This window comes from Ictalurus furcatus, chromosome 22 (genome assembly GCF_023375685.1).
Source record: "Ictalurus furcatus strain D&B chromosome 22, Billie_1.0, whole genome shotgun sequence".
NCBI lineage: Eukaryota > Metazoa > Chordata > Actinopteri > Siluriformes > Ictaluridae > Ictalurus > Ictalurus furcatus.
Window position 1 is genome coordinate 16,942,609 of NC_071276.1, and position 23,215 is coordinate 16,965,823.

The 23,215-nt window shown below is 39.2% G+C and overlaps 2 protein-coding genes across 2 annotated transcripts; both read left to right on the forward strand.

Annotated features, from left to right (window-relative positions):
• Nucleotides 1–1,771: 1,771 nt before the first annotated feature.
• Nucleotides 1,772–13,340, forward strand: vsig10 (V-set and immunoglobulin domain containing 10). Its single transcript, XM_053653899.1, has 9 exons — nucleotides 1,772–2,151; nucleotides 3,279–3,581; nucleotides 4,804–5,112; nucleotides 6,053–6,334; nucleotides 7,778–8,062; nucleotides 8,298–8,411; nucleotides 8,511–8,523; nucleotides 10,116–10,270; nucleotides 11,552–13,340. Exons 1-9 carry the CDS (start codon nucleotides 2,100–2,102, stop codon nucleotides 11,638–11,640), a joined length of 1,602 nt encoding a protein of 533 aa, XP_053509874.1. The 5' UTR covers nucleotides 1,772–2,099; the 3' UTR covers nucleotides 11,641–13,340.
• A 1,910-nt stretch (nucleotides 13,341–15,250) lies between these two features.
• wsb2 (WD repeat and SOCS box containing 2) lies at nucleotides 15,251–23,202 on the forward strand. Its single transcript, XM_053653904.1, has 9 exons — nucleotides 15,251–15,555; nucleotides 16,874–17,042; nucleotides 18,075–18,247; nucleotides 18,565–18,696; nucleotides 19,524–19,624; nucleotides 20,234–20,424; nucleotides 21,022–21,114; nucleotides 21,761–21,874; nucleotides 22,800–23,202. The coding sequence occupies exons 1-9, from the start codon at nucleotides 15,495–15,497 to the stop codon at nucleotides 22,999–23,001; spliced, it is 1,236 nt and encodes a 411-aa protein (XP_053509879.1). The 5' UTR covers nucleotides 15,251–15,494; the 3' UTR covers nucleotides 23,002–23,202.
• The last annotated feature ends 13 nt before the right edge of the window (nucleotides 23,203–23,215 follow it).

A 23,215-nucleotide genomic window follows, 5' to 3' on the forward strand; every position in this document is an offset into this window, starting at 1 on the left:
TTTGAAAACATCAATAAATCTAAACATATCTTGAAAAATCTCACCAGAAGCTCACTGTGTAATAACAGTACCACAAGAAGGCTCACAGGTTACTAAAGTTTCTGTTTCATGTGCATATGTGTACATTGTCCATGTTAAAACTCTTGGATGAATTCACTTATCTGTTTGATGTCTGTTCAAGCCCTGCAGATATGTATTGTAGGCTGATTGGCATTTCCAAAATGTCCATAGTGCGTGAATGGGTGTGTGAATGTGCCCTGTGATGGGGTGGCCCCCCCATCCAAATTGTCCCCCATGGTTATCATCGTTAACGAAAACTAAAACTATCAGTGAAAAAAAACATTTTTGTTAACTGAAATAAAAATAAAAATGTGTTTATGTGAAATTAAAAGAAAACTAAACTGCAACTATGACGTCTATCTGACTACAATATGAATGGACTAAACAGAATTTCAGAGAATAAAATGTACATTTTCGTATTTTAAATGTTGGGTGGTCTGACTTAAGAACAGAGGTTGAACCAAGTGACTGATCCATCAATGTTGCTGAATCATAACTGACCGAAATCCAGTAAAATTCAACATTGAGTGATTTTTGTAGCTTGTTAGATATTAAATCATTTTATTCCACCTTCGTCCAAATACACATTTACAAATATCAAGACTTTTACCATGATTTTCAAAACTAAAATAGTACTAAAACTAAATACAAGCTAAAAATATTGATTTTCAAAAGATAAAGATATGCAGCATTAAAACTAACTGAAACTGAAAACCAAAATATAAAACAAAATAAAATAAAAAACTAGCAATATTTTTTTTTTTTAAAAAACAAACAAAAAACTATAATAACCCTGGTGTCCCCTGCCTCATGCCCTGAGCTCCCCTGTGACCCTAAGCAGTACAGAAAATGGATGGATATGATGTGTGTAATAAAAATGAGACTGCAAATTTGACGCTAAATTTTGCTTATCTGCCCGTTGTTTACAACAAAAGTAGTGTCCCACTTTAAAAAAAATCTATTGTGTATATTATGTGTGCGTGTGTGTGTGACATCTTTTTTTGAAGAAGAAGAAGAAAAAAAGGAATTTGGTGCTATGCCCCTGCTGTCAAGCTGCTACATTTGCGTCCTTCACAGTGGCAGCTTGAGCCTTAAATCTTCAAATTCCCAGTGTAATTTAAGTCCATCCATCTCCCCGTTTTCCATACCGCTTATCCTACACAGGGTCGTGTTGAGCCTGGATCCTATCCCAGGGAACTCGGGGCACAAGGCAGGAGGCACAGTGGACAGGGTGCCAACGCATCACAGGGCACAATCACACACACGGCGTACAATTTGGACATACCAATCAGCCTACTACGCATGTCTTTGGACTGGGGGAGGAAACAGAAGAACCCGGAGGAAACCCCCGAAGCACGTGCAGAACATGCAAACTCCGCGCACACATGCCGGATCAACTGTACGTCATTTTTGGATTAAAAAGTAAATAAATGATTAAAAGAAATGAATCTATTCATCTTCAGTAATCTGTTCAGGGTTACACTGTGTGTGGTGTGGAGACACACGACGCTCCGGACGAATAAATGTAAATAACTGCTTTCTAAAAGTTCCACTAACAGGCCTGAGAGTATATGTTCAAATTAAGAAACATTGCTATTTTTTCATTATTAAAACAAACAAACAAACAAACAAAAATACATTGTTTTATGACTTATTCAGTGTTGCGAAACAACCTGTGTGTTCAAGAAAGACAGGTGAGGCAGGTAAGGGTGTGGCGCATCCGGAATACACAACCACACTTCCGGGAGAGAGAGAACGAGAGAGAGAAAGAAAGAAAGAACAGGTGTATAAAGGGAAAGTAAGCAGGCAGACATGAACATGGACGCAGTTAAGACTTGATATATCCTTCAAACTGAAACGTCTGTGGGTTTGTTTTGTTTGTTTTTTCAACAGTCGAGAAAACCGCAACTTCCTGATTTGTCTAAGCTCGCGCTGTTTACATTTGACAGATATGACTTTTTACGTCCGTAACAAATGGTCTGAGCAGCTGCTGCGCGCGCGCGGTCCCTTCTCGTCCTTCTAAACTTCCGGCTACGGCGATGAAAATATCCGGAATAACTTTTCTGAACTTTTTGCTTTTATATCATACAGGTGAGTTACCTAAAATAGTTTCTTTTCGTTTCTTTCTTTCTTTTTTAACGTAAAAGGTAGAAGTGTAATGGAAGCTCTTCAGCAACCATGACACCGTCCATACAAGCGCACGAGGGCGCGTGCTAAATGGCTCCATAGTCACTAGTAGAAGTGATCAAGTGTAGCTACATAGGGTGCATAATGGCTCCTACACCCTGTGTACTGCACTACAGTGTATGGGGTTGGATAACGGGTTCACAATATTCGTGAACATACAGGAGTGGGAATTAAACACTATCACCATGGTGGTGGTGGTGGTTGTTGTTGTGTTGTTAGCCTAAGTCTGATAATTGGCTGGACACTTCTATTGAATTCCAAACCTCTATCATATTAAAGTGTAAGTATAAATTAATTTAATTGAAAGGTTTATTGTTTTTTAAATTGTATATATAAATTTATTATACAATGAGGTGCGTATAGAGAATAAGAACACAAAAATAATGTGCTCGAGGAGATAATACATACACACACACACACACACACACACACACATATATATATATATATATAAAGTAAAATATATTTTAATGGAATTAAATATATAAGTATTATGGCATATATTTGATATATATATATATATATATATATATATATATATATATATATATATATATATATATGAATAAAACTTAATAAAGGTGGGTTATATTCATAACATTTAATGCATTCTGTGTACAGGTGTTGTTTGTTGCCTTAAAAAAGCGTGGAGTAGCAGGAAAAGCTTTGAGACCCCTTGTATGTTATATATGTTTAATAATGGGTTAATCTGTGGGTTAGTCCAGGGGTGGGCAATCTTATCCGGAAAGGGCCGGTGTGGGTGCAGGTTTCCATTCCAACCAAGCAGGAGGCACACCTAATTCCACCTGTTTAATCAGTTGATGTTGGCTTTCAGTAAATTCAGGTGTGGCTTCTGCTTGGTTGGAATGAAAACCTGCACATACACCGGCCCGTTCCGGATAAGATTGCCCACCCCTGGCCTAGATTATGCACACTATGTAGGTTATGAAATAGTTTCTACACTCTACGAAGTGTAAATAGAGCCTTTTGAACCTTTCTGCTGTAATGTGGGCATTTATTTTCTCACACAGTGTTAACGGATGACGAAGTTACAGTAATCAGAGAGTTGGGGGAGAACATCGTGCTGCCATGCCTCAACCTCCCCGTCAACACCACCCCGTCACTGACCCACTGGTTAAAGGGCAGCATGGTGCTAGCCACCCGTAACCACTCTCTGCCTGCCAGCACGACGCATAAATTGACGCATATATCCATCCTGGACAACAGCAGCTTGAGCATCGCTGGCTTGATGACTATAGACGAGGAAGTGTATCGGTGTGAGACTGAGCCGAGGGATACCGACGTGCCACATGCAGTTCAGCTACTGGTCACAGGTACGCTGGAGTGTCGAGACACTAAAAACGCCGCTTGTGCAATTGAGTGCTGTATGCAAAGCTCCGAGTGCTAGTTTCTGTAAGGCATGTGATCGGGTGAGGAACAAGTTCAACAGGTTTACAAGCTTGTGTGACCTGCAGCGTAGTGAAAACTCACATGAGGCCTGTTACAATGGATATTAGCCAAGATTCTTTCTTTGTTCAGTATTCACAGGTATAAAATAATCCGACTGAATGTGGAAACATTGGTCTGTTGGTTATTTTATCTTTCCCTCTAGCCAAAGCGGAAGTTTTACCATCCATGATATTAACCAGTTGGCTAGCTATCCAGCGTAAAGATGTAATGTTATATGATGTTATATTTACTTTATTTATACTACTATTTGTAATTTTACTGATAATGTTTTTTTTTTATTACTCTTGATTTATTTCTTACTGGAAACACTATTCTGAAGTATTTTCCTCTGGGATTAATAAATCCATCCTTCCTTCCTCCCTCCCTCAAACTTGTTCTCCCCGTGCTTCAGGGGTTTCCTCCGCGTACTCCAGTTTCCTCCCCCAGTCCGAATATATGCATTGTAGGCTGATTGGCATCTCTATAATTCTCCGTATGTGTGAATGTGAGTGTGTGTGTAATTGTGCCCCTGCAATGGGTTGGCACCCCGTCCAGGGTGTACCCCAACTTGTGCCCCGATTCCCCTGGGATAGGCTCCATGCTCCCCGCGAGCCTATGAAAGACAAGCGGTATAGAAACTGGATGGATGGATGTTTATTAGGGCTGCATGATAGATTGCATTTTTATCTGTGATCACGATTTTTGGATTTTATATCCTGGGGGCGGAGCTTCTTGAACACATGCGCAAACCGGGGAGTGGGCTCAAGGAGTTAAAAAAGAAAGTTAAAATGTCGAACCCACCTAATCATTAGAGGCTTAATCTTAAAAATAAAAAACCTAATCTTACCTAATGCACCTTTAATAATAATGATTGATTTTATAGATTGCAAAAACTCTTTCTCACGTATGCCTTGCCCTGACATACAAAGTTATCATTGTGTATATATATACAATGTACCATTTTTATATGTACTTTTACATGTCCAATTAAGTACAAGTGCAATTAAATTATTATTCTGCTGATTATTAATTATTATTGTAATTAATATTTGATTATCCTTACATTGCTTACACTGTAGACTGAGTGCTGTGTCTGTATTTCTCCAGATGGTCCAAAGGACATGGTGGTAAATGTAAAACCGGCGACGTCGCTCCCAAATGGAACATGGTTCGTCGTCGAAGCCACCGACGTTGTTTTTAACTGTTCCAGCAAGTCATACCCCTCGCAGAACCTGACCTGGACATTTGAGGATGTGACCCTGAAAGAAAACAAAAGCAGGGCATTTGGGAAGGATTCATCTCTGAACTTTACGATCTTTAACATTCGGCCTGAGGATCAGACAAACTACACGTGCCTCGCTGAGAACATCGTCTCCAAGAAAGCGGAGACACGAAGACTGGAACTGCTCGTCTACTGTATGACTTACAAATTACTGCATTACACTGTAACTGCGTTATATCAGTGCTCTGAGTGTTATATGAGCATTACATGAATGTTATTTGACATTCTATCAGTGTCAGATGGGTTATATGAGCGTTATGTCAACGTTAGATGAGAATTATTTGAAGGTTATATGAATGTTATATCGGTATTATATAAGAGTTATATGAACGTTATATGAGCGTTATGTCAGCGTTAGATGTGAATTATCTGAAAGTTACAGGAACGTTATATGAGCGTTATATCAGCGTTAAATGAGAATTATTTGAAGGTTATGTGAAATGTTATATGAACATTATATCAGCGTTGGATATGAATTATTTGAAGGTTATATGAATGTTATATGAGCGTTATGTCAGCGTTGGATGAGAATTATTTGAAGGTTATATGAATGTTATATGAGCGTTATGTCAGCGTTGGATGAGAATTATTTGAAGGTTATATGAATGTTATATGAGCGTTATATCGGCGTTAGAATTATACGAATGATATATGATGTGGAACATCATGTCAGTGTTAACATTACAAGAGCTATAAAATCTATAACAAGATATCAGCGTTCTATAAACGTTGGATGAGCGTTATATCAGCATAAGTTTAGAGGATAGAGTTTTCAAGTTGAGAGAAAAATGTAACCTACAGTATTTGGTGTCCTATCAGCGTTAGATTAAGGTTAGCTGAGTGTTCTAAACGTTAGATTGACTTTAGACGAGCATCTCATCCTTTGAGTTGAGATGCTTATATATCTAAATATAGTCTTATAAAATACCAAGTTACAGCAAAGCCTGTTCTCTATGGATAAAAAATGGAACAAATTACCATTGCGATACATAATCAGGATTTTACTTTCCGTTTTATATTCGTACTAATCGTTGTGCGTTCCTATACTTTCTTCTCCACAATCACTTTCTCCAGATGCTCCAGAAATTCACCCGGACTGTATTTGGCACTATGGCTCTCAGCTCGATCAGGTCCTCTTTAACTGCTCCTGGTATGGAGCTTACCCGACCCCCACGCTAACGGTGATATTGGAGTCAAAAGCAGGCGGGGAACCCATACTGAACGCATCGCAGGAGACGGAGAACTTTGAGCTGACTCTGAACAGGAGCATGCTGTATGAGGGCCAGAAGATCACCTGTGTAGGAAAACACATAGCACAAACGCCTGGGGCCGATAAGTCATGCACCTTCACACTTGGTAAGAGCTGATGTGTTGATATACAGTGTAAAGGAATAACAGGTTGCATAACAGTGTGTTAATGTTTCTGTAAGTGTGTAAAGATACCACTTGTAGTTAAACCTCTACCTGCATATAGAAAGGGTCAGCACTGAGTGGTGTACATATGTGTTTCTATAGTGTTTATAGTGTTTAAACATGCTGCTTGATGATATTCTGCAACGGTTTAGTCGGTTATAAATTATTCATCATGCAATACACTATGATGTCTTTCTATTATTGCTTGGAAGCCCTTTAGGGCTGTGTGTTAACTGAAGATCATCTCTGACCTTTACATCGGATGTTAAGAACCGTCAACGTCGATCACTATTTTTATAGAAAAGAATATTCATCCATTCTGAAGTGGACTTAACACGAGAAACCATTAATGAATTATTGTTTAGGTTGGACTTTGGGCATTTTTCAAGGTTTAAAGTTTCCTTTGACATCCGACAGTTTCTTCCAAACCATGGATTTCACAATTCTACTTTTGGGCAAACAAAATGTCAGGCGCTGACTAACCAGTTCCTGTTTGTCATGATTTTCTTTTTGTACCTGGCACGATGCCACATTTTCTTTTCCGAAACAATACAGATAATGAAACTCTTGAATATCAGCTGATATTTATTATTAGTATTAGTATTAGTATTAGTGCTGTGCATTTTTCCTGACACTCTCAGTGAAGGTAGTCACAGCACAAAGGTGAGCTAATTATAGTGCTCCAGTACTATGGGTGTGTGGTTTTATATATCAGTAACTGTAACAGCCCTTTCTCTGGTATCTCGAGTACAAACGGAAAGTAATGTGACAAGTTCAATTAGTCTGTACCACGGTTTTTGGAGTGCTTGCGGGCTCAAACGCACCAGATCCAGAAAACTGACCTAATATATTGTTAATCTGTCTGTATAGGATTAATTTTAGTTTAATTCTCATTAGCAAGGTGCAGCCTGTGATTCAGAACGATTCTGTGTGGTTTATCCATCCATCCATCTATCTTCCATACCGCTTATCCTAGACAGGGTTGCGGTGAGCCTGGAGCCTATCCCAGGGATCTTAGTGCACAAGGCAGGGGACATCCTGGACTGGGTGCCAATCCCATCGCAGGGCGCAGTCGCACCCACATTCACACACTACGCCAATTTGGAAACGCATGACTTTGAACTGGGGGATGAAACCGGAGAACCCGGAGGAAACCCCCGAAGCACGGGGAGAACGTGTAAACTCCACGCACACAGGGTATAGGCAGGATTCGAACCCCCAACTCTGCAGGTGCGAGGCCTACTGAGACTGACAGATACAGTTTCCACACCTATTTCACTGTAATGTGATGAACACCATCCACATCTTCTCACCTTTAGACCATACTGCTTGCTCAACATTCTGCTGTATGAAATCCTGCCTTCATGTTGATTTTCTGCGTTACAGTGGCTCCATACCCGATCGGACAACCGATGGTTGCTGCTCTGGAAGGCACGAACATCACCCTCTCATGCACCGAGTCCAAGTCTCTGCCTCCTGCTAAAACCGTATGGCTGCGTGGAAAAAATCGGGCGCCCATCGTTCCCAGCTCCAAGTACATTGTGGTTGAGCAGGGCCCGAGTCTGAGCCTCACCATAGTCAACGCCACCATGGATGATCAGGACGTGTATTTCTGCTGGAGTGAAAACGTTGTCGCTTTCCATGCACTGGAGGTCTCCCTTACTATCAGATGTAAACGAAGCTGGTTCTTTTTTTTTTTTTTTTTTTTTTTTTTTAAACTAATCGAAACGTATATCTCTGGGTATAGCTTTAATATAGTTGAAATGTGTATAGCAGCGTAGATTGCTTGTTGAAGGTGTTTTAATCCATTCAGCCACTTGTGTTCATAGTAAATTTCCAAAACTTGACTTCTAAAACATTGTATTGTACTGAATGTTCTCCTGTAAACAAAAATGTTTGTTTGCAGCCTCTGCGGATAAGTCCGGAGCCGTGGTCGGGGTCTTCATATCAATTTTAATTTTAATAGCTGGATTCACAGTGGGCTACTTTCTGTACACCCGCCGTGACAGGATATGTCTGGGTACGTATGGTTTTTTAAGATTCAGAAAGTACCTGAAATATTTGTTTTGAATAATGGAAAATTAATTTTTTTTTTTCTTTTTTTGCACACTATCCACAGGTTTCCGATTTGGGTAAGTATAAAAAAAAGAGTGAGCAAATATAAGCATTAACTCATTTTATAATTATTATTGTTGTTGTTGTTGTTGTTATTAAGTAGCAATGGTGGTAGTGATACTAAACTAGTGGCTTAGTGGTTAGCACGTTTGCCTCTCACCTCCAGGGTTTGTGGTTTGGATCCCGCCACCGCCCTGTGCATGTTCTCTCTGTGCTTCGGGGGAGGGGGTTTCCTCCGGGTATTCCGGTTTCCTCCCCCAGTCCAAAGACAAGCGTTGTAGGCTGATTTGCATTTCCAAATTGTCCATAGTTGTGTGCGATTGTGCCCTGACACCCATTAGTCTAGTTTTTAAGTGTCTGTGCATTACTTGAGTTTTTCTTTCACCTTATACTTATACTCACTACATTCTGCTCAACAACATTTTCAATCATTACATTTCTCCTAAATTTGCAAAGTCATATGGTAACTTTATTTACCATCGGACAGCTTCAAGGAGTTCTAGAAAATCCTAAAAAAAACTCAACTTTAACAGATGTAATAGTGAAACGAGAGCTAATAAACATCACGGTTAATCTATCTGCCGCTATAGACACTTTGTGTTTATCACAGCAGTTTGTGTCCTGACTGCTAGCGAGAAACATTCGGCTAGTTTGTATCGTTAGCGTTATCATCATGCTGGCTAGCATTTGAGAGTTTAGGAATGAAGCTGTTGTTGGCCTTACTTAATGTTAGCAAGACATTAGCCTTCAGCTCATTTGTATCGTCAGGATTATTATCATGCTAGCTAGAATTTGAGAGATTAGGAATAAATCTGTTTCTTAGTTTGCCTTAGCTAATGTCAGTAAGATATTAGCGTTCATTTGGTTACTTCAGTTAGCATTCAGTTAGCTGACATTTGACAGATTAGAAATAAAGCTGTTTTTAGCCTTAGCTAATACTTTTCCCACGTCCCTCGGTGAAGGAGAGACTATTTTTATCATCGGAAAACTAAAATCGGATCTTTTTATCTTTACGTTCATATTTTAAGTAAATATAAGAGTTTTCTACTTTAACCTAAATGAAGGTTTTTAAGCTGTACTTCTCAGCTTTTAGAGAATTTATTCAGATGCGTAATTGCAGTTTTTACTAGGAATGAACAATACCAGGGCTTTTAGCACTTCCAGTCATTTGGCTTAATACCATCATTTGTACATACACTTTTGTAAAACAAACAAACAAGTCTTCCTTTACATACAAATCAAATCGGAGCAATATTATCATCTGAGTATCTTTTAGCCTACAGAACTGCCTTCAGATTTTAAGCCACGCCTCCTTCTCGAGTCTGATACTGTAATCCTGATACTATGTGGTGTCAAGATAAAGATACGGCGATCATTTGTATAGATAATTAAGTGGCAGAAACGACGAAAGCAAGTGCGTTTGAGATTACGCAACGAGTGTGTGATGATTTAGACACGCACAAGGATTATATAAGGCTCAACTGACTAGTAGTAATATACTTCCATTAGTCGTTGATACAAAAGACCAAATGTTCATCATTTGGTCTATAGAAGAACAGTGTGTCTGTTTTAAACCCTCCGAACTGTGATTTCATCTCCTTCTCTCCAGTCGTTTAAACGATGACAACATGGACGTGATGACTCTCATCGACTCCGACGAGGAAGACGTTTTCCACGATGCCGTTCCGAGGCTCCCTCCACTTACTAACGGTCACGTTCCTACTCCAGCGACCACGCTTGTCGAAATTCACTGCATTCAGTCCAGTAAGCGTGCGCCGTTTTTGCTAAAAATGTTTCACGTTACACTGTTGAGTGCATCTGGAGAATGTCATTCCTGGGGTAATATTCACTCCCTGTGCATCAAAGTTCACATCTGGAGCAGGAAAGACGTGTTTGTTTTATATGGAACAGTAACCAGAAGTGCTCAGTGAACACAGTATTGTAAGAGAACTGTCTGGGTTGCATGTATACTTCTAGAAAAAGGGGTTGTTTGAGGGTTCTGTGGATGGTTAACAGTTGTAGCTTTTAAAATAGGTTCTGCTTGGAACCTTTTCTGAAAAGAAACCGTTTAAGAAGTACCTTGGAGGCACAAACCAAAGAACCCATTAAAATGAATGGAACCAGGATATGATAACTATACACTCATAAAAAAAGGTTTCTTTGAGGGTTCTTTAGATGATTATTGCATTAAAAGGGGGTTCTAACGGGAATCTTTCTGAATGGTAAATCTTCTGTTGAAGGATTGTACTGTACATAGAACCTTTTTAAAGGTTCTCTCAGATGAACAAACCAAAGATTTCTTTAGGATACTAAATGAAAGCAGCATATATGATGAAGGGTTCTTTTGGGTAAATAATGGTTGTAGATTGGAACCTTTGAGGTTTCCCACCAGGAGGGACAAACCAAACAATGCTTTATGATGATAAACGGTATGATGACCATACACTAAGAGACGAAAAGGGGTTCTTCGTGTGCTTTGGATGGTTAATGGTAATAGTTTAAAAAAAGCGGGTCTAACCTCTTCTGAAGAGGAAACCCTCTGTTTCTAGGGTTCTGCATAGTTCCCCAATTACATACTTCTTTGAAGGTTTCTTATTTTCCTGAAGAGGTTCTATTTGGAGCCATATCTGATAACAAAACCCTCTTCTACACAGCGTTTACGGCTTCCTCCCAGAGTAACAAACTAACCAACTCCTTAAAGTTTTTTTCTCTCTTATGATTTTTGATCTATGATTTTATTGGCTTCACGTTTTTAAACAAGACGACAGTAATCACGGTGAACATCTGTAGCAGCGGTGCTGTTATTAAATTATTGCTTCGCGCAGATGGACAAACCAAAGAACCCTTTGGTTTGTGTAGGCCAAAGAGGGATGTATTAGTGATGTAAGCGAACATGCATACATTACTTGATCTTAACAGATACGAATTATTGGTTTTATTTATAGAGCCAGGGCTACATACAGCCCAATCATGACAACGGTCTTATTTTCATTTTTTTCCTAATTGATTTTTTAATCTTTTTTTTTTTCTTCTTTTTTTTTTTAGGTGATCATGAAGATAATGTGCATGATACAGGCCTAGATCATCACACACAAGACCAGACACAGGATCACACAGAGCCAGATGAAAAATAAAGAAAGGGACTTGAACTGTACAGAATTTCTTTCAAGAGCCATTACATTGGCTCATTTTATTTAATAATGCAGGGATCTGAAGTTGCAATTTGTGTGTGTTTGTATGTGTGTGTGTGTGTGTGTGTGTGTGTGTGTGTGTGTGTTTGTTTTTACAGTAGAATTAGCTGTTAAAATGGTTGTATAAAATAATAATAATAATTGTATTTTTTTGTTTACTTGCCATGTAATTTTGGCCACATTGCGTGTGTGTGTGTGTGTGTGTGTGTGTGTTGTTATCCACTGCTTTGTATAAAAGCATCAAAACTGTCCATATGCGTTAAGACAATGTTTTGAAAGGGTTTTTTTTTTTTAAATTCCCTTTTATTTGAATGCAAAAGAAGCTTTTTCTAATTCTGTCTGATTGCTTTGAGAATGATGCAATATAACTACAATATCTACTGTAAACTGTATGCGGGTTTTCAGTGCAGCCGGTGGACGTCCTTTATTTTTCTGAATAATTGATTAATCTGATAAGAATGATCAGAAGGTTTCTTGAGGGTGTTGGCACAGCGAGTAGTTTCCCTTCTTTTGGGCTATTTTTAAAACAAAATTGGACTGGAAAAAACACCAGATCTATTTTATATAGTTTTGAAATGATTCGTCAGGGTCTAGATGATCATTAATTTGGTTTGAAAATGAATGCAGTAATGTAAACTAATGTGGATTTTTAGTACAAATTGTTTCCTGTTGAAAGAGTGGGAAAAGTTGATGTCACGTATCAAGAAACTCTGGACTCCACTTCCCATCAGCCACTGCACTGCTCTAGTTGTCACATGACCACCTGCACCTGATTCACGTTTTGGTTAATGAGCACTCGTGTATATATAGTCCTTGTCTGCACTATTTGCTTGTCTTTCGTTGTCTTAGACCGCTGTGTTCCATGTTTCTTGATCTTGTTAGTTTATGTTTAGTTTTGCCACAGTATTATGCCAAGTTGTCCTAGACTCTTGTCGTTCATGTCTCGGTGTTTTGTTTCATGCCACAGTGTTATACCAAGTTGTCTTAGTGTCTTTGTTTCATAGTACGTTTGTTTAAATAAATGTCATTATCTGCACCTGCTTCTGGCTCGACCTCGACACGTGACAGAACGAAAGACCAGCAAATAGTGCAGACAAGGACTATATATACACATGAGTGCTCATTAACCAAAACGTGAATCAGGTGCAGGTGGTCATGTGACAACTAGAGCAGTGCAGTGGCTGATGGGAAGTGGAGTCCAGAGTTTCTTGATACGTGACAGTTGATTGATAATCTTGAATGAACGGAAGAGTTTGACAAAGCTGGAACTGTTTGAAGTGTGTCTTTTTTAAATTTATTTAATAATTAAAAAATAATAATAAAATCTATAATATTGCCCTTTCCATTTCCTAACAAGACTGTAATATCAGGGATATTTTAGAAAATATTAGCAACCTGTATATCCACAACTGTATTAAATTATTACTGTTATTATTATTATTATATATAAGAAATGTTACAAAACAAAACATTTGTTGTTGAAAGGAAAAATGCTGCACTTAAATGAAGCATCATGTCACGGGATGATGCATTACGACTCTTTTCAGTGAGTCAGATCATTTCGCTCGGCTCACGAATGAAATCCGACTCCTACGGCTTCCAAACGATTCGGTGCCATTTTGTCCTAAACTGGACAAAGATTGCAATATTTTGACGGTTTTTTCCCCGAGTAAATGATGACATAGAGGACGCAAGTTACATGTTTAAATTACATTTCAAGAGTGTCTGCATTACCTACATCTACAATAAAAGCAAAAGAAGAAGAAAACGGCTCATACGTGCGAGTCGACTCTCCACGTTCAGTCTAAAGAATCGACTCGTTCATGAACGACACCTTTTAGTTACTTCTCCAGTTGTTCCTTGATGGGAAACTTGTTTGAGGGCAAGCATCTGCGTTTTGATGAAGGAAAAATTAAAGGTCAGTTTTGATTTCAGCTTGTGTGCTTTATAAGTATTTAAATGCTCTTTTTTTTTTTTTTGCATCATTGTCGTCTTGTATGTCTTTAAGAGTGGAGATTATCTGGAACATAAAAACTCTAAGAAACTACTTAATATTATGGTGTTTCATAGGAATTGTGTAAGGAATACAACACTTAGGGGCATGCCGTTACAGGAAAATAATAAATGACAGGATGGTGTGATGCGACGGATTTGAAGCAGAGTTACTGTTGCCAGTAGTAACAATGTTTTATTCTTCTTACCCCACATCATTTTGTCAACAATTAAATAATGTTTATTGTTACTGACACATTTTTTTTATCCATTTATAGTAACATTTAGTGTAACATACACAGTATGACAAGTTAGTTCAATATCAGCACATCCTGAAGTGTTTTCTTATCTCTTATGCCACAGCAGTTTGCTAATGCATTTTTTTTTCTTTAAATTGAAGACCAACACATTGGGTTTTTTTTGTTTGTTTGTTTTTTTTTACCTTATAGGCTATTTAATATCCTCATAACAAGTTAGTTCCTGTTCTTCCTTACATTATAAATGCTAAAAACAGTCATTCCCTCACTTTGCCTCTCTTTGTTCACTGTTGCCTTGTGCCTCTGTGGTTTAGGGGTCGAATCCCAGCTCTGCCCTGTGAGTGCGGAGCTTGCGTATTCTCCCCGTGCTCTGGGGGGTTTCCTCAGGGTACTCCGGTTTCCTCCCCCAGTCCAAAGCCATGTAGGCTGATTGGCATTTCCAAATTATCCGTAATGTGCGTGCGATTCTGCCCTGCGATGGGTCGGAACCCCGTCCAGGGTGTCCTCCGCCTTGTGCCCCAAGTTCCTTGGGATAGGCTCCAGGCTCCGCTGCGACTGTGCGTAGGATAAACAATACAGAAAATGGATGGACGGATGGATAGATGGACGGATGGTTGGTCGTTACAAAGTGCTGACATCGCCATATCAACAACTGCACAAGTTTCGGCTAATGTGGAGCATCTCCTACACGAGTCTCCGCATAAGTTCTTACTATAGAAACGATAACGAATTACAGCGAGTGCATTGATTATTAACCTGACCAGTCAGATTTCAGAACTCAGCAGCACTATGGTGTAAGGTTAATTACAAGATGAAAGGGGTTTCCTCCGGGTACTCCGGTTTCCTCCCCCAGTCCAAAGACATGCATGGTAGGCTGATTGGCGTGTCCAAAGTGTCCGTAGTGTATGAATGGGTGTGTGAGTGTGTATGTGATTGTGCCCTGCGATGGATTGGCACCCTGTCCAGGGTGTACCCCGCGTCGTGCCCCATGCTTCCTGGGATAGGCTCCAGGTTCCCCGTGACCCTGAAAAGGATAAGTGGTATAGAAGGTGGATGTATATATATATATATATATATATATATAATGGTTATTGAAAGCTAAAAACCTACCATAAGGTTAAAATGCCTACAATGTTAATTAGGTTAATTATTCATTACAAAATGTTTGAAATGTAATGTAAATGGAAACGTACATTCAATCTTTTTTTAGTTGAGGAAGATGCAGCCATTTTTGTTTGTTTGTTTATAATAAAAATGGAAGAAAATCTGCACGTATAGGCTGTGAATTTGTTTCAACATAGATTTAATTAATGAATTTGATCTTCTTGCAGGATAATAGTCTGTTTTTGGCTGGTGATGAGATCGTGCCTCTCTCAAACGAACCGAAACACATAGATCGAATCACTTGAACGGATTTGTTCAAAAGAATCGACTCAGTGAGTCTTCTCAGTGATATCTGGCAACTCGGGCGGTGGCGCGTCGTGGGAGAAACAGCGTGCGGTGTTTGTTACCTCGCCGTGAGCCGGTGATTGTAATAATGCGTTTTAGATGGAGGCAAGGACCCAGCTTCATCATTCTCTTCTCCCCGACCCATTCACCGGCCAAGAGGGTAAGTCCCGAGCTTTACATATCATGAAAATCATCGCAGAGATCCCTTCCAGCTACACCTGCGAGAATGATACACTGTGACGTCATTAATTAAATAATAGGACGCTGATTGCATTTGTAGCCCGTAATCAATACACTAACTTATACATTCTCTTGACAGTAAACGTAAAATAAACACACACACACACACACACACACACACACACACACACACACACACTAAATGTGCGACCTCAGCACCCTGCATTAGATAATGATTAAACACCAGAGAGATGTAGACTTATTATATAACACATCTATACTCAAATAATCCTCTTTTTATGTCTTGAACAGGATCTTTTCCCTTCATTAAAAACATGTTAGATCTTTAAATGGAAAGTGTTTACACAATGATTTGAAGACATTTTGTTATCAATGTTGTTTAATCCTACTGTAGGGTTGTAAAACCTAAGACTTCCATACAATACGATACAATGCAATGCAATGCGATTTCGATACTGAAATATTTCACAACACCGCTGAATCTGATATGATATGATATATAATACGGTACAATCGAGTAAGGTCCGATCTAATGTCCGATATAATGTGACTAGATGTGTTTGGAATCTGGGATAGGCCTACTGTCAATTCTAATAATGAGGATGTAGAGAATTTGAAAAGGATCATCTTATAATATAGGATACTAGCCTTCTAAGTCTTATTACGCATCATGGTTTATTTTTATTTTTTTTACAGACCAGTTGTCGGTGCTTTTCTGATCATCGTGATTGTATTATCGATGGAAATCTGTTTATGATTGTTGCCTCGATTCAGTGAAATCTTCGCCTATTCAAGCACGCGTACTGTAGGTCCGATTCATCCGATCTAATACGTGTCTATTAGACATGATTGCAATGTTGAAAATCAGTGTTTTTATGTACACCTATACCCTTCATTATTTTTGGATATAATGGTTTCGCTCTTTCACCATGCATTCTTCGAAATCCTTTTTGGTGATTGCGAACAGGGCGGAAACCTGCTTCGTTATGCATGCATGGTGTTCTGATGACTACAACTTTCAATTAAGTAAGCATGGAGCTGGCGTGTACCGGAATACACCTTTCCTTGTACTGTTCTAACTAATCTCTAACTCTTTACTGGTTATATAACAAGTATAGGAGAAAATGGGTGGGTTTGAGCTTTGCTTTTTACCAGACATCCAACTTTCTGATTCGCCAAAATACTCCAGACATCCACTTGAGAATCACGTGTCACTCGTGTGCTTATTATGTCCAGATAGGTAATTTTCAATACTACTTGTCTGTAATAATTTTCAGATGGGGATGAACTGATCTCGGAGCTGAAGCCTGTTTTCCAGCCCCGGCTCTACGGATCGCCTGGCTGCGAGACATGGAGCGTGTGTTTCTCTCCGGACGGTACACGCTTCGCTTGGTCCGCGGGGTACGGACTGGTGAGGGTGCTGCCGTGGCCTCTGCCTTCCAAGCTGTACGTGAAACCCAGAGCAGAATTTCAAATGAGTTCTGAATCATGTGATCTACGAATTTGCAGTAGTGATTTATTGCTTAAAGCTTTTTTTTTACCAATCCGGAAACGTTTCATTGTGATCGTGTGCACTGGACAACCTCAGATGCTCTAAATAAGCTTTTGTTTGGGTTCCATGGATGATTCTTGGTGTTCACGCCAACAACCAGGCCAATTAACGGTAACTCTTTAACTATACTGTCAGGAAAAGCTATTATACAGCTGCATGTTCGTTCTGCAAAAGGTAAACAGTGCAAATATACTTACGAAGGTATACCAGTGGTCTAAGTCCAACTGAAGTGCAACTGTAAGTGTATTCCTTCAACCGAAATTGTGAAATCCTCATTAAAGAGGATCACCACCAATGACAAGTGTTTGTAACCTAAGATTACTGTTTCACACCGTCTTTTCAGAGTCATCATTGTGCTTTTGTATAATATGAGAAATAATGTAACACATAGTAATAGTATTCCAATATAGCAATTTGCCAGCCATAGAATAGTTGGGAACCTGCACCTAAAAAAGTGAACTAAATAGAAATTAATAGCTTTTACCCTCCAGGGATTTGGTCGCCAGCTAAGAGATCTTACTTCCTGTTGGACATTTAGTGAACTACACCTATGACACCAAACATGTTCCTGAAGATTAATTCAAAACCCAAGCAAACACATTAATCCAGATAAACAGTAATAGGTAGGTTTGGGGTTAGAAATGAAATCTGCATTAAGCCAAATCTTAAGGCTTTTGAGAACCTAAAGTTCTTTTAGCACCATAAATGATTCATCGGTTTGTCTTTTTGGGGACCTGTTAAAGGTGTTTTGTTTAACCCTACTACAGAGGGTAGCCCTTTAAGGAAATCTTCCAGGTAGCACCAAGCTTGAACCCTTAAATCATCCAAAGAACCCTTGAGGAACCCCTTTCATATAATTTGTATAAGAAACCATTTGGGTTTCAGTTTGTACCAAAAACATCCCATGCTTGGTCATTTTTTTGCAGTCATGCTGCAGATTCGAAGACTGAAGAGAAAGTGCTGGACTGTGGAGACACCGTATGGGGCATGGCGTTCGGGCCATGTGTCTCAAACCGGGCAAAATCTGTAAAGGGCCAAGAACTGCTGCTAGCAACAGGTCTCACTAACGGGATGATCAAGGTGTGGGTCGTCTCCACTGGTAAGAGTTTTTGCAGTAGCGTACGATAGTAGTTATCAATCCTGTTTTTGGAGATCAGCTCAATCTCAAAAGATCGAATAGGATACCATATAATCAGCCTGTATGTTTAGCCAGTTCATGCATGTTGGATTTGAGCTGCAGAAACAGGGATTGTCGTCACTTGGTGCGGAAGAACTTTGTACTCAATCGCATTTTACGTAGCGGTGATGCTTATGTAATCTTGATTGCTCTATCAAACACACATGTACTGTATACACACACACACACACACACACACACAAAATCCACACATTATCTAATACTGTGTTGACTTTTAGGAAAGTTACTGTTCAGTCTGACCGGCCACCAGTCAGTCGTGAGAGATTTGGTCTTCACTCCAAATGGAAGTCTCACGCTTGTGTCAGCCTCCAGGGACAAAACTTTGAGAGTTTGGGACTTGGCAAAGAAAGGTGATTTTATCTTTCCTAATAAAACAAACCATGAATGACACGAAATGCTGCGTAGCTTTGTATACAGTGAGCTGCTAGTTTATTATTTACTACATTAATACCTCCTAAGCTAGATTTTCCACATGGTGCAAACGGCTTATCGTTACAAAACATCACATAATAGCATAAACGGATCCAAATGCTTTAGCTCTATTCACTGTGGTTCTCAGGGTGAATGTAATAACACGTTCCCTCTATGATCAAACTTAGATCCCTACGTATATAAATGAATACAACACAGTTGAGTATCTAACTACTAGGCATGCTAGCTATTTAGCTAATTATGTTTAGCCATTTCCAAGACAAACGCTTGGCCTAACACCAGCCTGCTAGCTAGATTTATCGTCGATTAGCATGCTAGCTATTTATGGTTAGCTAACATAATCCAATGACTGCCTCTCATTATAGAAGTAGCGAGCTTGCTTAATATCAATCTAACACCAGTAAGCTAGCTTTAGCAAACACTTATGATTTTTTCCGGTTTATTTCCGTGTGACACTTTGTGTAAAAACCATAGCTAACTAGCTACACTAGTGTCTACAGGGAGTTGTTGGCTGACTAAATATTATATCCATTCAATCATTCTCTATCTTTCTTCTAATAAGGATTAAAAGCAGATTTTGCTGTTATTCGACCGTGAGAATGTGTCTGTTTTACTTCCCCCACCCCAGTCATCTGACCACAGACAAGTTTGTCACATGTCATTGATCCTTGTGAACCATGGGACTTTTTTTTTTCTTCTTTTCATTTGCATTGCTTACATGTTTTCATTTGTTTGACATCTTCAGGTCCACCATCCCGTGTGCTCATTGGTCCGAACTACTGGGTGTTCAAATGTTCTGTTTCTCCAGATAGCAGTCTGATTGCTTCAGTCTGTAAGCTCGACACAGTGAGTAGATTTATTGATTACGTTTAACAAGCTAGATTGGAATAGAGTTGTGCAATATGAAGTTTGCCTACTAGCTACAGGAGGAAGTTGTGGTTTGCTGACTTTGGCCATTGTCCTGCCTGAAGTCTAACCTTTTCATCAAAGAACCTGCCCAGTCATTTGTTCCTATCTAACATTGAACTTATGTAATATCTGGAACAGTCCATTGGCGGTGCAAGTCATAAGACTTCAAAAGAGTCAAAGTATATCCAGTGAAACCCTACATTGAAGTTACCTGCAATATAAACACATAAACACACACACCAGTTTAACCGTGTCAGCATTATATTTAGACCGAAAGTTAATGCATGATGTCACTAAAGCTAGTTTATACTCTTTTATTACTTTATTTTAGATGGTAAATGAAATGTGTCGGATTATAACATCTTTATAAATGTGAGCTAGCTAGACTTGTTTTTATCTAGGTAGGTAATGCTTTACATCGAATCATTTTATTATATATATACACATCACTTTTCCAGTCAGTGAATTTAAGAGACAAATCACCAAGCTAGCTCTCTTAAAGAAAGGCGGATGTTTCTGACTGGACGACGTCCTTTGTCCTAACAGAAAGTTTATCTCTGGAGTCTTCGATCCTTCACCTTCGTCAGGAACCTGAAATACGATCAGGAGCGGTCCATGGTGTCCTGCGATTTCTCTGCGGACGGAGCGCTGCTTGCGGTTGGGTCTTATCGTGCTGCGACAGGATGGTGGCTGGACCTGTGGGATCCCTACACTGCAGATCACCTGATTAAAGTGGAGTGAGTGAGCCAGTCGATTTTTAGGGCCTACGAGGTGAATCACACCTGTGACGAAAACACGATTAGCCTTTACTTTAATCTCCATTTCTCCGTCTGTTTAAATGACGTATATCACGGGTTGCCTTTTAAAGAAAAGAAAAGAAAAAACCATAGCATTGAGCTGGGGGGTGGAGCTTATTTCAGGATCAGAAAAATCTCACCCGTAGCCTGTAACAAAGAAACTACCCAGATATAGTGCAAGGAAAGATTGCCAATCAGTTTGTTTTTCTGAGGCATCTTTAAAAGTGTGTGATTATTATAATTCTAGAAGTTGTTTAAAAAAATCAAAATAAATACAAACCACACGTTTAACATGACGTGACTAGACTCATTAGTCACAAAGATGGTTACGTATAGTCAACTTTAAGAGGATCCTAACGTTAGTCATGCCTACATCATAACGTTATCGTTTTAAAAAAAAAAAAAAAAAAGAGAAAAAAACGCACCTGTTGAAAACATTACAAGCGATAATCTTTACCACGGGTTTGGTTCTAACCCTTAATGATGAAACGGTTTTCTTACTGCGCTTCATCCCCCACCGTATCATTTCCTCCCCAGGGACTGTGATCTGTGCGTGTGCAGAAATGACAATCTGCTGACAGCTTTGGCGTTTTCTCCTGTATTCCCTCATCTGGCTTTCAAAGACTACAGGTGAGACATGTTTATTAATACAGGATCCACAGCCATCCTCCCCCAGTCCAAAGACATGCATGGTAGGCTGATTGGCGTGTCTAAAGTGTCCGTAGTGTATGAATGGGTGTGTGAATGTGTATGAGTGTGCCCTGCGATGGACTGGCACCCTGTCCAGGGTGTACCCCGCCTCGTGCCCGATGCTCCCTGGGATAGGCTCCAGGTTCCCCCGCGACCCTGAAGAAGGATAAAGCGGTATAGAAGATGGATGGATTATGGTATATTATGGTATATTATGGATGGATGGTCATTATATATTTATATATACACAAACGGTCAAAACAAATGTTCCGTCAGCCTCCTGAAATTTAAGGACTTGGTCTTTCTCAGATTTAAATGTTCCTTATTTCAAATAAATACATAACAGGGAAAAAAGAGACATTTTCCTGCAGAGCTTTTCTAATTCTTGACGATTCTCTTGAACCCAGTTCTCCAACTATAATGTCAATACAAAGTGTTTAGGTGTGTATATAGTGTCCACTCAGATAAATGTCGGATAGAATTGTGGTGGGGCGTGCACAGACATGTCTTCAGAGTGACCCGAGTACATTTGTCAGGCACTGTTCCTTTCTCCTTTTACGAAAGACTTCCTGACATTGTTTACCAGGGCGTTACAGATTTGGGACATGGAACAAGACAAACTGGTTTTGGTGTCGGATCGTAACCGGGTCAGCGGACTGTGTTGCGCCTTCCACCCACGAGGCAGCGCCATCGCTACAGGGTAACTACACAACACGACAGCACAGACACTCCGGGGAACCTAGAACACGTTCCTTACATTGTTACTTGGCGTGAATATGTACTCCAACATTCCGAGGCTTTTACAGGAAATAACTGGGGGTCGAGTCAGCAAAAATACGACCTCGTTTCTCTTTAAAGTCTCGTGTAAACGAATCATATTCTTAATTTCACTGTGCATCTTAAACTGCACAAAATTAATGGAATTATAAATATCACGATACAGTTATGATATAAAGCAATCATTTTGTCCAAATGCAGCTTTAACGTCCTTATTTAAGTGCCATCGGTCTTACAAATGATTTAAAACCATTTTAATATTATTACATTTTTATTTTTAAAATGCTTTATTTTTAATTGCCAGGCAACGCTTAACTATTCGTACTTTCATATTATTTCCGTTTATTCATTTTTAGAAGGTGTAGGTTTCTTTTTAAATCGGATGTTCTCAGTGGACAGATGGAACGTTTGAGACGGATTCTCAAATTATTGGAGTTTTCCTCTCAATTTTTGCTCTGTGTTGTTATTAAATACATCAGTTATTTTTTTAATATTTTAATGACTTCTATTCAGTTATTACTTCTACCTATTAGCCACAACCAAACTAATTCCAGCTCAGGTCATGCCTTATAACGTAGGTTTGGCACAAAAATAATTTGAATCTAATGAACCTACATTTAAAAACTTATTTTCTGTTAATCATGAGGTTTTAAAATACACTAGTTTTAAACGTTGAAAAAAAAAAAAAAAAGGTGAACTTGTAAAATTGTGAAGGCAACACGTCAGTTTTTTTTTGTTTGTTTGTTTTTTTTTTTTTTTAAAGTTTCGTTCTAATTTCAGTTCATTTTTCAGCTCATTCATCATTTTTAGCATTAATGAAGATGTGTGTTGGTCATTTTTGGTTCCAGGTGTCGAGACGGACACGTAAAGTTCTGGAGAGTTCCTCGCCTGGTTCCCAGCCTGCGACATTTGTGTCGCACCACGCTCAGGTACTCCGTGTCCACCTTCCAGGTGCAGGCTTTACCGCTCCCGAAGAAAATCCTGGACTTCCTCACATACAGAGATATTCCTAAGATCAAGATCCTACGCTGCAGTGAACATTACAGCTGATGTAGAGGAGCTTTTGATTCGTGGTCGCTGCACGAAGCTGCTTTTATTTCAAAGTTTGAACAGTACGGCAAAAAATTGGGGGAGGGGTGTAGAGAAACACAAACCTATACATAAGGAAGTAGAAAATTTATTTAAACAATTTTACATTATATATACTGCTGCTGTAACACTGGTACATTTTAATAGATGTAACAAATCTGATTTTATTTGTACA

What these genes read in the sequence shown, in the direction of transcription:
- vsig10 (XM_053653899.1), top strand. Translation starts at nt 2,100, where the DNA reads ATGAAAATATCCGGAATAACTTTTCTGAACTTTTTGCTTTTATATCAT. An exon ending in AGTTCAGCTACTGGTCACAG is followed by an intron (nt 3,582 to 4,803) that starts GTACGCTGGAGT and finishes GTATTTCTCCAG; the next exon opens with ATGGTCCAAAGGACATGGTG. An exon ending in ACTGGAACTGCTCGTCTACT is followed by an intron (nt 5,113 to 6,052) that starts GTATGACTTACA and finishes CACTTTCTCCAG; the next exon opens with ATGCTCCAGAAATTCACCCG.
- wsb2 (XM_053653904.1), top strand. Translation starts at nt 15,495, where the DNA reads ATGGAGGCAAGGACCCAGCTTCATCATTCTCTTCTCCCCGACCCATTC. An exon ending in CTGGCTTTCAAAGACTACAG is followed by an intron (nt 21,115 to 21,760) that starts GTGAGACATGTT and finishes ATTGTTTACCAG; the next exon opens with GGCGTTACAGATTTGGGACA. An exon ending in GGCAGCGCCATCGCTACAGG is followed by an intron (nt 21,875 to 22,799) that starts GTAACTACACAA and finishes TTTTGGTTCCAG; the next exon opens with GTGTCGAGACGGACACGTAA.